Below are 16,627 nucleotides of genomic sequence, written 5' to 3'. Positions count from 1 at the left end.
CAAAGAAATGGATACAGTATTGAAAGACTAATATCTAGATTTTGCATTTAGATCAGCATCTAGATATAATATTCAGATATTGTTTGTTTTTGAAACTAGGTTTTGCATCAAGATGTTACGTCTAGATACTAAATTGTTCGTTTGTGAATTTAGAAAAATAGTTGGAATGCAAAATATATAAAATGACTAAAAAGAATTATTATTTTTTAATAAATAATATTTTTACCAAATGAAGTTTTAAAAATACATGAATTTTTTGTTTTTTGCATTTTTTGTGGGAAAACATGATTTTTTTTACTTGACGAGAATTTTTTTACTCGAATTTTGAGTTTTTGACGGAAAATAAAGATATTGTGTTTTTGGCAAGAAATCGAGATTTTACGTTTTCGGCGAGAAACCAAGAGTTTTCGTTTTTAATGGAAAATCGAGATTTTACGTTTTTGGCGAGAAATCAAAATTTTGCGTTTCGGCAAGAAACCGAGATGATTTCTTTTTTTAGCGAGAACTCGAGATTTTGCGTTTTTGGCAAGAAATCGAGATTTTGCGTTTTCGATGGAAAAGCGAGAGTTTTTTGTTTTTGGCGGAAAATCAAGATTTTGCGTTTTTGGTGAGAAACCGAGAGTTTTCATTTTTGGCGGGAAATCGAGATTTTGTATTTTTGGCGAGAAACCTAGAATTTTCATTTTTTATGAGAAATCGAGATTTTGTTTTTTTGGCGGGAAATCAAGATTTGCGTTTTCGCGGGAAAACGAGAGTTTTTCGTTTTGGCGGAAAATCGAGATTTTTCGTTTTTGGCGAGAAATCGAGATTTTGCGTTTTTGGCGGGAAATCGAGATTTGCGTTTTCGCGGGAAAGTGAGAGTTTTTCGTTTTGGCGGAAAATCGAGATTTTTCGTTTCTGGCAAGAAATCGAGATTTTGCGTTTTTGGCGAAAAACAGACATTTTTTGTTTTTGGCGGAAGATCGAGATTTTTTGTTTTTGGCGAAAAATCGAGGTTTTGCGTTTTTGGCAAGAAACCGAGAGTTTTCGTTTTTGGCGAGAAATAGAGATTTTGCGTTTTTTGACGAGAAACCGAGATTTTTCGTCTTTGGCGGGAAACGGAGAGTATTTGTTTTTGGCAAAAAACCAAAAATTAACGTTTTGGTGGGAAATCAAGATTTTTCGTTTTTACATAAACCAGATGCAAACGCTGTATCTGAACTCTTTATTTTTCAGCATTTATAATATCCAGATTTTCGAGAGATGCTAATCAATTTGCATCCAGATGGTGCATCTGAACACAAATTGTTTTTGAAAAAACGAATAACATTTGGACATTTGCAACTAGATGCAGCATCCAGATACAGAAACGAACAGAACCTAAGAAAACACACAATCAATAAAGCAGAAAAATTGCTACTCACCTCCTTCAGTTTGTTTCCATAACCATTGAAACGCCCTTTGAGATACTCCAAAACTGAAGGATAATCTGAATCTACAACAATTAGAACGTCCATGCTCTAATTTTATTGCACTTTTAACTTTACTTGAAAGTATAATAATGTTTGATCCCACATTACTGGGATTTTTTTATCTTCGTAAACCTCCTTTTTTGGACTCCTAAACTCTCGGATTGAATTATGTTATGGGTCAAAGCCAAGTTTGGTTTGTTACCGATCTAAAACAAGTTACCTCGTACATTTAAGGCTACGATATCACCAAAAGCACTAACTGCGTCTGCTTTTACTGCAAAACGGTAAACCTCGACTGCGAGATGCTTCATAACTACACAAGTCTAGCAAACCTTAGCAGCAGCTCTTAACATAGCAGGACCACCAATGTCAATGTATATGTAAATATATGTACCTGTAGTATACCATAGTTCACAATAAAATATTCTATGATTCCATATAGCCTGCCTAGTGGTTATGCTTCGGTTTTGCATGAGTTGGTCTCAATGATCGTTAGAAAACTTAGATGCAATGCCTCTTTTGTTTTTCCAAGCTTATGTATGATTTTTAAATTTTTTCTAGTTATGTTCTATCGGCATATTTCAATTAACTTTCTGGTTTAATTTGTGACTATTCTTGTTTGTATATATGACTCCAAAACTGGTTTTGTATCACATTTTCCATCTTTTCGACCACAAGTAACAAATCTAGTTGTGACAGTTCTAGCAAGAAAAAGTCTTATCAGATGTCTAATGATCTTTTGTTTTAAATTTTTGTCAACAAAGATATAGGCAGCTTATAAAAATGAAATAAACCACAACCAAGCATATTTAAATCGTAACTTATCCCAATACTAAGTATTGCTCATAGAGAAAAAAAAAAAGTCTAAAATCCAGAACGATATAACAGTTTTATCAAGGACCTCATAATCAAACACTGAAATAAATTTAGTTGACAACAATGCAATAGCTTCTTCATTCTTCATTGTTTTTTGGTTGACTTTGTTCTTCTCTTCTTCAGACCTTCTTCTTCACGAATAAGCTCTTCTTGCAGTTTCAATGCAATATCTTCTTTATAAGCAACTTCGATTTTGTTGCAGAAGATATGATTAAGAACAAATACCTCCAGAGTCTGTCTAGCAAACTCAGTTAATACCTTCTCATCACGCTCTCCCTCATTACCAACCTGGAAAGAAGATCATCGATACAAAGAATTTCTAAACGATATGGAGCCATTTATATAAACGCTATGAGACTTACCTCCATCCGGTTTTGAGGACCCCTTTCATAATGCAATGGCTCAAGAACAGCTTTCTCAAGGAGTAGCATTGCATCATCAACTAAAACAAACAGATCTCTCTCCACACTAACAATTGGAGCTGGCAATTCTTCTCTCTCTTTCTTAGGTTCATCTTCAAGAGTCTTTGATCCATTATGCGAAGAATCCAAATCATCCATAAAGAGTTTCCCAACTTGTTTCGAAATTGAATGTATAACTCTCTCCTTGTCGGTCTTCCTATCAAGAGAGGTTAACACATGAAACAAGAAATCCATCACCAAAGGGGATGTAACTTCGTTCTTGATGAAGAACTGTTTCACAACTAGTTTTAGAATCACATCCTTTTTCTCTCGAGACATCTTTCTCCTTGAGCTTTGGTCCATCCCTAACCAAAAGGCACATAAGCTGAACCAGAAAGAAAACAAGATCCATTCCTTGTTATATATGATGCAAAATTGCCAGAGAACAAAATTTATCAAGAAACTTTAATTAACAAACATAGAAATTGTGTACCTTGTCCACCTCGTCTTGTCGTCTATCAGCTTGCTTCTTTTCTCTTTCATAAACCTCATGAAAGATTACTCTACATTACGTTTATAAACCTTAACAAGTTCCCTCCTATACTGACCATCAAGGCAGGGAAAAGGTCGATCCAAACGCTCTCTGCAAGAATCGATTATAAGATTACTTGGTGTTATGTTAATGGTGCCATGGAAGAAAAAAAAATCGAAGATAGAATGGTTTTTTATATCACTCTAGATATACTCAAAATCTTGGCAGATTTACCTAATGACCTGAACTTGAACCTTAATTATAAGAGAGTCAGAATCATGTATGAAACCGTCATGTAACCTGAATAACTCCATAAACTTTTTCCATCCCCAGTCATGCTCTTTCTTGCAAAACTCATGTAACGTATCTGCAAGAACTTGTGTTTAGTTTGTCTAAAACGTAATGGAGATTCATGAAAAGTAAAAGATGCAAAAAATAATAGATAACCTGACAGCTTCGATTTTTTTGGATCTTTATTCATCACAGACATAGTAAAGAGAGCAAAATGACTCCAACCTGTCTCAAAAGGTGTTAACCTAAATGATTAAATTGATATAAAAAAAAAATCAGATCGAGAAACAATAATACTCACCTGTAGGAAGTTTATCACGGTTTGCAACACAGAGAAACAAAGAGAGATGGTTGAAAACATCACACCCTTCTGGATATACTAAAATAGACCTGTCATATCAATGAGTTTGAAGCTTTATTATTAGCAAAGAAATAGAAAAATCAACGAGTTCTGAAGTTTATTATAAATATCCAAAGTAGAAGAAAATGTCATTTACCATTCGTAGCCACCAACTTCAAAAACATTGCTACGAAGCTCACGGTTACGTATTTGTGAAAAATTCTCAATCTTACATGTATATGTACCATACAATTCAGAGAGTTTTGATCCTAGCAATAAAACAAAAAGAAACAAATAGAAACACAGGTATACAAAGAAAACAAAACATAACATATGAGTATTTTTGAGACTAGAACCTTTTTTTGTGCAACGTATTAACGAAGTAAGTGGAAATGAAAATACTAAGTGCAGATGCATACCAGACTCTTCATTTGTAATCTCAGCCATTTCCCTGGAGTTATTTTTCTCCACTTCAAACTACAAAAATGAAGGATTAACCACTTGAATTATTATAATTAAAAACATCAAAAAAACAAGGGAGAGTTTCAGATCTAACCCATATTTCAAAGTCAAACACAAAACTAACATCTTTTTTTTCTCTTTCCAACTTTTGCTATTTTCTCACAATTTTATCCTTCCCACTTAAACTATTAACGAAAATGCCATTATATATCTAATAATTTGATTTTTCTTTAATTGGCTAAAGTCTTCTTGGACCTTCTAAACACTTTTTAATTACGTGAATGCCATCGTCTTCAATACCTTCAACCACCATGAACAACCATGAAAATGGAATAAATGCTTATCAACCAGTTTTAAAGCTGTAATAAAACAAATATCTAAGCTCATTCACTCATAACCTTGCTCATTCTATCATAATTTCTTCTCCAAAACATCTGGGCAAAGTTACAATGCTTCGCGCCATGCTTTTTCGGTGAATTCTGGTTTACTCGACACCTGGGTTGTTTAATTTCGGTGAAATCCTAAGTTCTGGGTGGATAAGAGAAACTTAGGGGAGCTCAATTTTGTTAAAGGTAATCCTCGCACTTCAATTTCTCCACATTTCAGTTTTTATATCGCGAAAGTAGACTTCTCGTGAACTATACTGAAGTCTATGAGTCAACATAAGGTTATTTTTGCAATTGACTTTTAAAAAGTAGACTTCATTAAACCTCAGAGAAGTGTACTCGATATCCTTTGAAAACAAAAAAAAAATAGTAGAATTCATTTGAAGGCTTAAGAAGTCTACGAAAAAAAGAGGTTATTTTTGTAGTTGACCGTATTTTGACTTTTGGATTTAGACTTCATTATGAAGTCTACTTGTTTCGTCTGCATACGAAGTCTACTTTCAGGTTACTTTTGTAGTTTGACCAAAAACGTAAAGGTCATTTTTGTATTTGACTTCTGTTTTTCAAAAATTAAAAAATTTAAAAAATTCCAAAAAGCTTCAGTAGACTTCACAAAGAAGTTTAGACTTCTCTGGGAAGTCTACTTATTGTGTTCGGTCAAACTTAGAAGGAATATTTTTTTGAGTAGACTTCATTGTGAAGTCTACTAAAAAATTCAATTGCAAAAATAACCTATTTTGTTCCGTGGACTTCTATTTAAAAAGTAGACTTCAAAAGTAGACTGTCAGAGAAGTCTACTCTTACATGAAGTCTACAATAGAAGTCTACTATGTTAGTCAATGCATTGGTCAATTGTTAAAGTAACCTTTTTTGCCTGAAGTCTACTCCTGAAGTCTACTGAAGCAAAAGTCAACAGATTGGTCAATTGCAAAAATAACCTTTTTTTTAGTAGACTTCATTTGTAGACTTCTCAATGAAAAAGTAGACTTCTCCTCCAGTCTACATTTGAAGTCTAATGTAGAAGTCTATTTTACTATGGTTTTTTAAAAACGCGTTTTAAGGAAATGTATAAACTATTTTTCAAATTTTTTGGTTCAGAATTGCTTCTTAGTAAGTGATTGAACTATCCAGTGAATTTTATCTCATTTCATTGGATATTTATTGCTGAATCAGAAGTTTCGATTTTTAAGGTACTTAGCTTATCAAAGTAGACTTCGTCGTGAAGTCTACATTCTAAGTCTGCAATAGAAGTCTACGTTTTGACGTTTTTGTAAAAACGCGTTTTAAGCAAATTTATAAATTATTTTTCAATTGTTTTTGTTTATAATTGTTTCTTAGTTAGTGATTGAACTACCTAGTGATTTTTATTCCGTTTCATTGAATATTTATTGTTGAATCAGAAGTTTCGATTTTTAAGGTACTAAGCTTATCAAAGTAGACTTCGTCGTGAAGTCTACTTTTATACAAAAAGTCTCTATGCGGTGTTTGCTAATACGGTTTATATGGTTTTTTTTTAAGAGAATGGCTCAAATTCCAGTTGTGTACGGTGAGTGGAAGTTTAAGGAGAATTCATGGCATTTTGTTATAGTACACAAGCAATTAAAGTGACATAAGCTAATTTTAAAACATTGTCGTGGACACACTTGGTAAGAGACAATATTCGCAAGTATTTTGTTATGTGCATTCAAGAGTTTCGATCATTTTTACGGCTTATTATCATATCCCTTAAAAAAAAAACTAAGAAGATCTCCATATAATAACATCAATTTGCATTACATGATGAACATGGTTTACAGATCAACGATGGATCTATAAATTGTTGAAATTCATTCTTACAAAACAAATAGAACTGAAGATTTGAAATTCATGGTTACAAAACCTAACCAGACGTAGAATCAAATAAAGTAGGTGCCTAAAGACAAAACATAAACTTCCAATATCAAAGTTTATTCCCGATTACAAAATCACTACTTTGACGATTTAACTATTTGAAGAAGCCTTTATGAACCAGTTCATAAGAGTTCCCAACAAACATTACGTGGGGGTGACTTGAATGTTATCCATGGCATTTTGAAACCCACAGAAAGCACGAGCCTAAAAAATCCAAACAGAGAGTGTCGGCTTCATGATATTTCATGGCCCAGCATATTTCACACTTTTCAAGCAACATATAGCTAAGTGAAATCCTCACCTCTGGAACTTGGACATCATTCAAGAATCTAGCAACCAAATTCTCCAAAACAATTCCATCTGATGCGGCAAAAACGCAAGAACATGGTTCTTCTTACAATGTTTGGATATTTGGTGCTAGGAGCAGAGACAAGAGCAGCAGTGTGTACCAAATGGTAAAGAGAAGCCGTTTGCCACACCTGAAAGATCATAACTTTTTTAAGACAAATCAAAACTAAATCCAACAAAAAATGAAAAACTAAGATAGCTGAATGTAAAAAAGCAACCAAATTCAGAATCTTTGACCTGTTTGTAAGAAGGGTTCTCTGGCTTAAAGACATGAGCCCCATAAGTTCCTAAACCAAGAGCAGCCATACCTACAGTAGACATAATCAGTCTCTACCTTCCTTACAACAATCAAATCAGAGACATTTCTTCTTACCCGAAACGGCAGCGACTTTGTGCCATATCCTAGGATCCATCGATCGTCTTCCTCTGACCTCTCTTAACCTAAGCCCAAAACCTAAGCAAATACGAGTTTGAATGACATTACAATCCTACACAACTAAAAGAAGAAGCTTTACATTTACAAAGTCGCAGAAAATAAACTGAAATACTCTGCAGATTTTGTCTCTTTTCGATGGCTACTTACATTTTAAGAGTCAAAAGCTCAGGATCTCCAGGTCCTGTCCCAACTAAATACACAACTCCTGGTCCACAATCACCGCTTCTGCATCCTTAGAAACCGCACCAAACAAAATGAGATTCCATCTGAAACACCCAAAAACCATAAATCCATTTCATAAATAAAGATCTGCAAGAAGAAAATACAAAGAAGGAAGATAATTGCATGTCGTTTTCCCTAACGAAGACTTCATCTGCTAAGAACAGTAGATGAAATGAAGATTCAACCTCAAACAAAAACTATCGAATATAACAAATCATCAAGAGATTCAAAGTGATTCACATCAAATCCAATAAAAAAAGAGTGAACAATAAAAAAAAGCTAGAAGAGAAGAAATCAAAACAAATCAAAACTGAGTTGATACCTGAAAGTTGTGGAATCACGCTTAGAGATCTTTTCACCAACGGATCTGGCGAAGTTGGAGGCTGTTCGACAGAAAGAGCGACATCCAACGGTGCGAGAAGAGTCAGATAAGTCTAGCTGGATGGTGAGAAAAGAGGCGAGAGAGGGGAGCACGAGCGGCGAGAGAAGCGAACGAGCGTCGAGCGATGCGCCGTTTAGGAAAGAGGGGAGAGTTTTCTTTTTCACTAAAAAATTAGGGTTACAACTATATATATGAGACAAAAAAATTTTGGTTAAGATATTATTTTTGGTTTAATTTTGGTTTAAATTGCGATTAGGTTAATTTATTCGGTTTAGCAGACTTCAATATAGAAGGCTACAACTTTTAAAACCTAAATAATAAATTTTCTTCTACTTAATTTAAAAACATAAATTTCCATTTAGCAATATGAAAAAATAATTTTTGTACATTTGGGTTACGATTACGGAATTTATGAATGTAAATTTGATACCAAAATAATATTTTCTAAATTTTAAAATTAAATTTCCAGATTTAATTACTTAGTAGACTTCATTTCGATAAAAGAAGACTACTATTAGACTTCTTTCTCTCTTTAGTAGACTTCGTCAGGGTGTAAACGGTAATTAGGACATCCGTTTTTTGTTTATTCATACATGATTAAATGGTCTTTTCACTACTCCTTTAGGTTATTTCTGCCAAATGTTTTTTCAGGGATTTACTTTTGTATTCAAAATCAAGTTTTAGGTTATTTTTAGCAAAAACCCCAAAAAACAAATCCCCTAAAGTCCCAAATCAATAAACCCTAAAATGTCTATGGTCTTATGTAAATCAGCCTGTGTTTATGTTTTAATATATTGAATAGGTAGTGGTAATGGTCAAACAAAATAGGAACAAGACTATAAGCCTTAGACTACACAATTCCCAACTCATTCCTCCAAGGCAAAAACCCATGTTACAAGGTATACAAATTTTACAAATGAATTAAACGTTTTAAAAAACACTAAACGATGAAACATTCAACTATACAACGAGTGACTAAACAAAATAAAACCAAGACAAAATTTTGAGCAATGCCCGAAACAAGATTTGCCAAAAACGTGAGAAACTATTCGCCAAACTAACAAATTCTCTATACCTAGACAATTTCAACTTGAAACATTTTCATCAGTTCAATTCTGAATCGATCTTCTTCTCGGACAAGAAGCCCAAAGCAAAATTCTATAACAATAACGAGAAGAATCTCAAATCTCAGGGGAACAAAACCCGAAAATGGAAATCAGCGTATGTATATGTCAAAGATCGATGGCTAAGAACAACCTTTTAGAAAAATCTTCGCAGGCGACAAGGGTTAGTAAAAAACATTATAAAAAAAAAAAACATAAAAATACCCTAATAAACAAGATTTCCGAAATCTTTTTATGGAAAACATTCAATAATAATAGTGAAAGAAATATATTAAGAAATTTTAGGAGCCTTTGGAAGCTAGAGAAATATTGAAACATGAAATTGATTATGATGAGATTTGATTATCTGATTAGCTTGTCCAACTCAATTTCTTTCTATAAACATCCACAATAAAAAATGATTTAGGAACAGATTTAATTGAGATTACTTAAAATAAAATAAAACGTACGGAAACAAATAACTCCTTTTCTTATAGGCTTACCGCTAACGAGTGACAGGCTTATAGCCAAACAGAACACAAAAATAATCATAATCCAAACTAAAAGCTCTTCTTAGTCCATTGTGTTCTGTTTGGCCGAGTCAAACAAAGTTAATTATTCACCTTTGAGTCATTTTTTGCTTTTCTTGCCAAAGCTTCAAAAATGTTAAAACTTTAAGATCTTTGACGTTCTACGAAAGCTAGGGACTTCATTGTTTTTAAACCTCTGTTTCTCTTGTTCCTTATAAGCTCTAAAAGCTCGCACCTTTCATAGTACACAATATATAATCCAACCTAAAGAGAAGAGTGAAGGAGATGGAGCTTTTTAGTAACCTCTCCAATTTGGACTAGAGATTGGGAGAATCCCAGATGGTGATGATGGGGACACAAGATCAGGAGACGCAGGAGGCTGAGGAAATGTTCCTGGCCCGAGAATTCCAGGTTGATCCATTGATGAGACGGTGAAGCTTCTTGGTGATAGCAGCGGATAAGGTGATCTAGTGGAGAGCAAATTCCGGTTAGCCGTTGGAGATTGTAGAAGATATTGGGACGTAGGAGAGGGTAATATCCCACGACCGTTGAATCTAGGAGAAGGAAGACTATTACTATGCAACTGTTGTGGTCTTTGTGGAGGACCATTGAACCTTGGAGATGGCAAAATAGGCGTATCTCGTGAAGAACCATTGAACCGTGGCGAATGATGACTATACAAAGAGACAGGACACTCAGCTGACCAAAACTGATCTCCATGACCCACCATTGATTGTGAACCGTGTGGCAAAGGATGCATTGGTGGTCTAGCTAAGTTATGAGTTGGTTGAGCCATGACAGGAGGAGGAACATTAGCCGCTGGTCTAATTTTCTGCAATCGGTTATTCTGTTGGTGTAAAGGACTCTTCTTTATGTTCTTCCCAATCTTATTCACACCTAACTGATGCTGAGACCTATCCATCTCATATGAAGACTAAAACCCAAATTTCTAATTTAAAACCACAAAGATTGATACCAATCGAGAGAACTGATCTTAAAGCTCAAGCTTCAACGAGAAACAGAGTAAAGCAACACCTTTAGTATTGGAGAATATCCTGAATTCAGCTAAAAATCCACTCTTTCACAACTATGACTCGTAAATTAGTGCCCTTGATCCAATTATGCATCTAAAATCAAAAGAGAAAGTGTTCCTAATTTAATAATCTAAAAAATAAAGATCCTCGATTCCAGAGCTAATTTATTCTCTATTAAACAAAAAAAAAAATACACACGACGCCTTGCCTTGATCGAATTCGATCGAACACCAACACATAATAGATTACTAATATGAAGAAGAAGAGCAAGAAAAATCAAGCCTTTGCACCTGAGGAAAATCAAGAATATCCCAAAACCGTGAAATTGGGGTCAGAGCTCTCCGATTTCCAGCAAAACACGATTCAGAGAGAAAGAAGAATTGAAGAAAGACCTAATTTTGGTCACAGAAGTTTTATTAAAAACGCAAAGAAAAATGTATATATTGGGGTGAGAGAGGCTCGAAAGACCTAATTTTGGTCACTGAAGTTTTTATTTAAAATGCAAATAAAAATGTTTATATTGGGGTGGGAGAGGCTCGAAAGACCTAATTTTGGTCACTGAAGTTTTTATTTAAAATGCAAATAAAAATGTTTATATTGGGGTGAGAGAGGCTCGAACTCTCGACCTCAGGATCACTCAACTTTAGCTATGAGACCTACGCGCTAGCCAACTGCGCCACCACCCCAATTTTGTTAGTTGAGAACACAATTATTTAGTTATCTAAATCTTCCCGACAAGGTTCCATCAAATTTTGTGCAAGAAAGAGACTTTAACCGATTCACAGACCAAACCTCTCTTTCTCTTGAAGCTCTCGACCAAGCAGAGAACGGAATCGCTACTTTAGTTTCTCTGTTCACCGAAGTACATCATAACATTTCAAAGGTATGACCTTTATAGATTTTAATTTCCTTTTTTTAGTGCCATTTCTCATCTCGCAGATCAATCGCCGAAATTAGTATTTTTGGGTTTAGACTCTGAAAATCCACACCAATCTTCGAATGAATCGTTTCCAAAAACTGAATTGGAGGATCCTTGAGTATCGAACTTCTCTGTTTTGTCAACTGTAAAAAATGGGTTTTTAGAAAAAAACCAATCTTTCTATTTCTATTCAATCGATTTGCATATGTTGATTCTTTGGAAGAGTTTTTTATTTTATTTGGCAGCCCTAATTGCTATTTACGAATCTCCATTTCGGTTATCCTCTAGTTAAAACCTTACATATGTGTGTGTTTTGTGCCTTAAGCTTTTGAATCAATCTCATCTAGGGTTCTATAGAGTTAAGTTAGATTCTTCCTTATGTCCATTCCTTTTTTATAGCTTAATGTCTATAAGATTCCTTATCGAAATCCATTATTGGCTTTTGGTATCAGTGTTTTGAGTAATTGGGAATTTAAGGAGAGATGAACAATAATAGTGGAGGGATGCAAGATGCTTTGAGCATTGATGAGAAAGAAGATTTAGGAGACAAAGATGAAGTCATGATCCGTCGAATGAAGAACAGGGAAAGGCAACGTAGGTATAGAGCGAGGAAGCGGATGCGTGAAGAAGCAGGTATCGATGAAAATCTTTCATTTGAGATCATGGGACAAGAAGAAGAAGAAGAAGAAGAAGAAGAGGAGGAGGAACTAGAGTGTAATAATGGTTATGTTGAGAACTTTGTGCGGCGTGTTTATTGCGATAGAGATTGGAAAAAAGAAGCTAGGAGAGCTCATTTGATAATGGAAAAGGCTGGAGATGGTTCTTGTGTATTGGTTAAGCGGAAGCTTTGGCCGCGTCGAAGAGATTGGAAAGCTGAAGCTAGAAAGAAGAAAACTTGATAAAAGCCTGCAGATTTCATGAGGACTAGTCGGTTTTGCTTAGAGGATCTTGCAAGGGTTAAATGTAAGCAGTTTCATTTAAGACTGGATTTGATTGAAGAAGATAAAGCACAAATGAAACATCTTTTGAGATTACCATCTTTTCAATATTTTGTTTCTTCTTGTTGTAGATATTGGAAATGATAAAAGAGTGGTCTTGCTATTTGCTTGTCTGTGTATTTGAAAATCCATACTTTATGGGAAACATAGGATACCAAATTACTAATGTTTTATGTGTGTATCAACAAAGTTCTTTATCTTAAATGAGTTGTTGGATAATCTCACGCATCTTTTTATGGCTAATGTTGTCATTCAGTTTCTCCTATAATTTAATTGCTTTGTAAAATTTTTGTATAAGTCTTCGATGATTGAATTTTATTGCGATCATCTCAATATTGTTATATCAATTCAATTTTCTTAATTTTGGATGAAGCTGTTAGAAATTTTATTGAAATCATCTCAATACTATGAGAGCACTGAGATCAAAAGTGAAGAAAAAAAGAATTAAAATTGAGATACTGATGCAAGATTATTTGAGTTTTGGTACAAAACTTTATATCACACATAATTTAATTAATGCTTTTCAACAATATTTTATAGTCTTTTCCATTATGTTCTTACTTTGTATAGTTGATCATTATTACTTTAGGTTCGCATACATTGTAAAAACGGCTAATTTTAGCTTATGATGCTGATTTAACAGGTGACGAGGATGATTTAACATCGCTAAGTGCATACATTATTGTCTATTATGAACAACAAGTAATCTCATGATATTTTAAAAAGCAAAAGAAAACCACTCGTTCTTCAACCCAAACATAATATCGTTCGGTCGCAGTCACTGCACCAAAAATTTGGTAGCTTGTGTCTCTTCTATTAGAGTTTTGCGTTTCCTTGCTTTCAACCCCAATGATCGTTTTGATGATTACATCAGAATTACATACCTTTGTGCCAATCCAATTTCCATTTCCATTCTAGCATGAAACAAATTGTTCTATACTATCATTTTTTTATTCTGAAATAAATTTCAAAGTGGCAATCTTAGACTCTATTTTATAAAATATTTCAGCCCTTAAATTTCAAAATATTTCTCTAAACTAGTGGTAAAAATTATAAAAGGCTTCTTTCAATAGGTCATGACTTGAAAACTTAATATGTAAAACAGTCCAATATTATTAGCTTTCGGTCATCTTGCGGTCACTAAAACTCATGATGGGCTCTGTTTGTATATACTATCTCTAAAACCAGTGCTTGGAACAGAACTTATCTAAACAAACATTTGATCATTTAAAAAGCACAAATAATTGATATTGGATCAAGACATCGCAACGAATAGTCAAGTCAGCATATTAAGCCATATTCGGAAATTTGTAATGAGTTTACTAACTAAGATTTGTATATAAATATATCAACTGCTTAGTAACCAACACATTAGTTATATATATATATATATATATATATATACGTTACACATGAGAGATACAACACCAATACATGTCGCTCTATGTTTGCACTTTTATTATATATTGGCCCCCAACAGTCAAATACCTCAACTTCAAAGATGGGTTCTGAGGCATTTCATTCTTTTTTTTAGATGTTACCATGTCTTTGGCAAAAATCACAGCTTGAAACCATACTTTGTGCATCCTTGAATATGGATGACCACCAAAACCCTGATTGGAATATCTTAGCAACAGTTTTGAAATCTCCTAGATGCCCTCCATATGCTGAGCCGTGACATAGATCCGCAATGGCTTTAGGCGAACTAAAAAAAATAACCCTAATAAAAAAAATATATAAAATATCATTTTAAACGTACATAAAAGTAATAACTGAGACTATAAAAACTTTAAAGCATAATTTTCCTCTAATTTGCAGGATTATAAAAATCAACATTTCTATGATACATACTCTTTAAATTCAGCATTGTTATCATCTTTTTGCTTATTCTCATTCTCATCATCAGCTACCTCTACATTCTCATCCTAATGTGCATTCTCATCTTCTTTCTCATTCACAAATTCAATCTTCCAATTCATTCCTATCTCCGCAATCAACCATATTTTCATGAGACACCATCAACATTTTGAGGATGTTCAATTCCATCATATTTATCACTAACAATATTAGTTCTTTTCACAACCTGAGCAGAGAACTTTGCTGAGATTTAATTAACTCCTCGTCTGTTTTCTTCTGTTCTCTGTTTACCAATCTAGGAGTGTGTCTTCTTATTGGCATGGAGGCATCTTCTGAAATTTATGGAAAAAGACAATTATGCTATGTCTAACCAATTAAACTTGCAACACAATTCAAATTTTTTAAAACTCAAATTCAAACATACTCGAGTCTAAATATGACGGTAGTATGAAGAAGATGCAATGTAACGTTTTGGCCGATTTGATGAATTTAGCCACAAATCAGACGGCTTTGTAAATTGTTTATTTCTAGGTTTTGTTTTCTTTAGTTTAAACTTTGTTGACTTTTTTTAATTTTGCTACCGATTTATTATAAATTTTAGTTAGTTGTTTTTTTTAATTGTTCTTTTTTATTGGTCTCTTCATTCATTTATATTCATAAAAATAAATATTAATAACAATAATATTAGTATATGAGCTTCTGTTAAAGAAAGAATCCAATAATATTTACCTCAATAACTATATATACATGAACCTAGTTAAGAAAATAATAATCTTAATTTTTTAAAAAAAATTTGGTGGCTTTAAGCTAATGCATTACTCCCAAAAGGTAAGGCACGGTACTGCATATTGGAAATGATGAAGCAAACTCAAGTGGTCTTGCTCTTTGTCTCGTGTATTAGACGTTATTGGAATCGTAGTATACAAATGTTTTGTGTGTATCTTATTGATTAGCTTTGAGTTAAGAAACTCTTTTATCTTAATGAGATGTTCTTGGACGTATCTCAAGAAAATCTCTTTCTAAAAATCTTAGGATAATTGAATTTTATTGCAATCATCTCATTATTGTTAGAGCAGTGAGATACAGATATAAACTCATAAAATAAAATTGAGATATAGATATTAACTCTTTTCTTTTGAATCAGATAAATCATATCTAAAACTAGGTGTTTAGCCCGCGACTTGCGCGGGCCAAAAAGTTTCATCGAAACCTAAAATAAAATTTTATGTCATAAATCAAAAAATAATTAGATCAAAAATTTGATACATACAAAATTAAAATAAAGCTAATCTATGAAAGTAATCATTGTTTAATATTAAAAACTTTAAAATCAATACTAATAAGTATATAAAATCAATAAACACAAACTAAAATAAGATTAATATGAATTATTCATCTTTTTCTTTTTTTATCTTTTAATTTTATTTTTCTCTATCATTTTCTTCTTTCTTTCTTTTTTTTGTTTTTTTTTGTTTTTTTTTCTTCTTTATTTTCTATGTCTTTTTTTAATTTTTATTCTACTGGTTTTCTTTTTTCACGTCTTCTTCTTCTTCTCCACATCTTTTCCTTTCTCCTCTCATACATCTTTTGATTTTCTTCTCTTTTTTATTCCTTTTCTTCTTCTTCTTCAATGTATTATTATTCTCTTTCTTCTTCTTTTTTTTCTTTTCCTTTTTCATTGCCATCGTCTTCTTTGTTATCACCGACTTCCTATTATTCTAGTGTTTTTCGGCTTTTACATCATCTTCATATTCTTCTACTTTCTCCAATTCCTCATCTTTTAAGGTTTTCATCCAATTTTTTTCTCTTCCTTATCTTCTTCTTCCTCTACTTTGTCTTCTATTTTATTTTATTTTTCTCCTTCAACAGATTCTTATTCCTCTTCTTCCAATTATTTTTACTCTCTCCAAATTCTTCATCATATTTTAAAGATCTTTGTCTTATCTGTCTTTTTACTCCTCTCATGGTTTATATTTTCCCTTTTTTATTTTTTTCCTTAAATTTTTGAGTTCTTTTTTATCGTTATTTGTTTTCAAATTGTTCTTCTTTATTGTCTTCATCTTTTTTTACTTCTTATTCATCTGATTTGTCTTCGTTTTTTTATCATATTTACCTTTTTCTACTTTGTCTTCTTCATCTTCTAGTTTCTTCCATTTTATTATTATTTTC

The 16,627-nt window shown here is 33.0% G+C and overlaps 3 protein-coding genes, 1 non-coding gene and 1 pseudogene across 4 annotated transcripts; 1 reads left to right on the top strand and 4 right to left on the bottom strand.

Annotated features, from left to right (window-relative positions):
- Positions 1 to 1,323: 1,323 nt before the first annotated feature.
- LOC18991784 lies at positions 1,324 to 4,338 on the bottom strand (annotated as a pseudogene).
- A 2,435-nt stretch (positions 4,339 to 6,773) lies between these two features.
- Positions 6,774 to 7,429, bottom strand: LOC18991783 (transmembrane protein 256 homolog). The gene is made up of 4 exons (XM_006415106.2): positions 7,351 to 7,429; positions 7,215 to 7,285; positions 7,028 to 7,108; positions 6,774 to 6,833 (listed from the first exon to the last, which is right to left on the bottom strand). Exons 1-4 carry the CDS (start codon positions 7,388 to 7,390, stop codon positions 6,774 to 6,776), a joined length of 252 nt encoding a protein of 83 aa, XP_006415169.2. The 5' UTR covers positions 7,391 to 7,429.
- Positions 7,430 to 9,588: 2,159 nt separating this feature from the next.
- On the bottom strand, positions 9,589 to 11,155 carry LOC18991782 (protein HAIKU1). The gene has a single exon (XM_006415105.2). It carries the CDS (start codon positions 10,570 to 10,572, stop codon positions 9,946 to 9,948), a length of 627 nt encoding a protein of 208 aa, XP_006415168.2. The 5' UTR covers positions 10,573 to 11,155; the 3' UTR covers positions 9,589 to 9,945.
- Positions 11,156 to 11,282: 127 nt separating this feature from the next.
- On the bottom strand, positions 11,283 to 11,370 carry TRNAM-CAU. Its single transcript is given in 2 exon segments — positions 11,283 to 11,318; positions 11,333 to 11,370. It is a non-coding gene; the product is annotated as a tRNA-Met (tRNA).
- Positions 11,371 to 11,447: 77 nt separating this feature from the next.
- LOC18991781 lies at positions 11,448 to 12,769 on the top strand. Its single transcript, XM_006415104.2, has 2 exons — positions 11,448 to 11,567; positions 12,056 to 12,769. Exon 2 carries the CDS (start codon positions 12,086 to 12,088, stop codon positions 12,500 to 12,502), a length of 417 nt encoding a protein of 138 aa, XP_006415167.1. The 5' UTR covers positions 11,448 to 11,567; positions 12,056 to 12,085; the 3' UTR covers positions 12,503 to 12,769.
- The last annotated feature ends 3,858 nt before the right edge of the window (positions 12,770 to 16,627 follow it).

This window comes from Eutrema salsugineum, unplaced genomic scaffold (genome assembly GCF_000478725.1).
Source record: "Eutrema salsugineum unplaced genomic scaffold, Eutsalg1_0 scaffold_5, whole genome shotgun sequence".
In the NCBI taxonomy this organism is placed as follows: Eukaryota; Viridiplantae; Streptophyta; class Magnoliopsida; order Brassicales; family Brassicaceae; genus Eutrema; species Eutrema salsugineum.
This window is presented reverse-complemented; position numbering and strand designations above follow the sequence as displayed.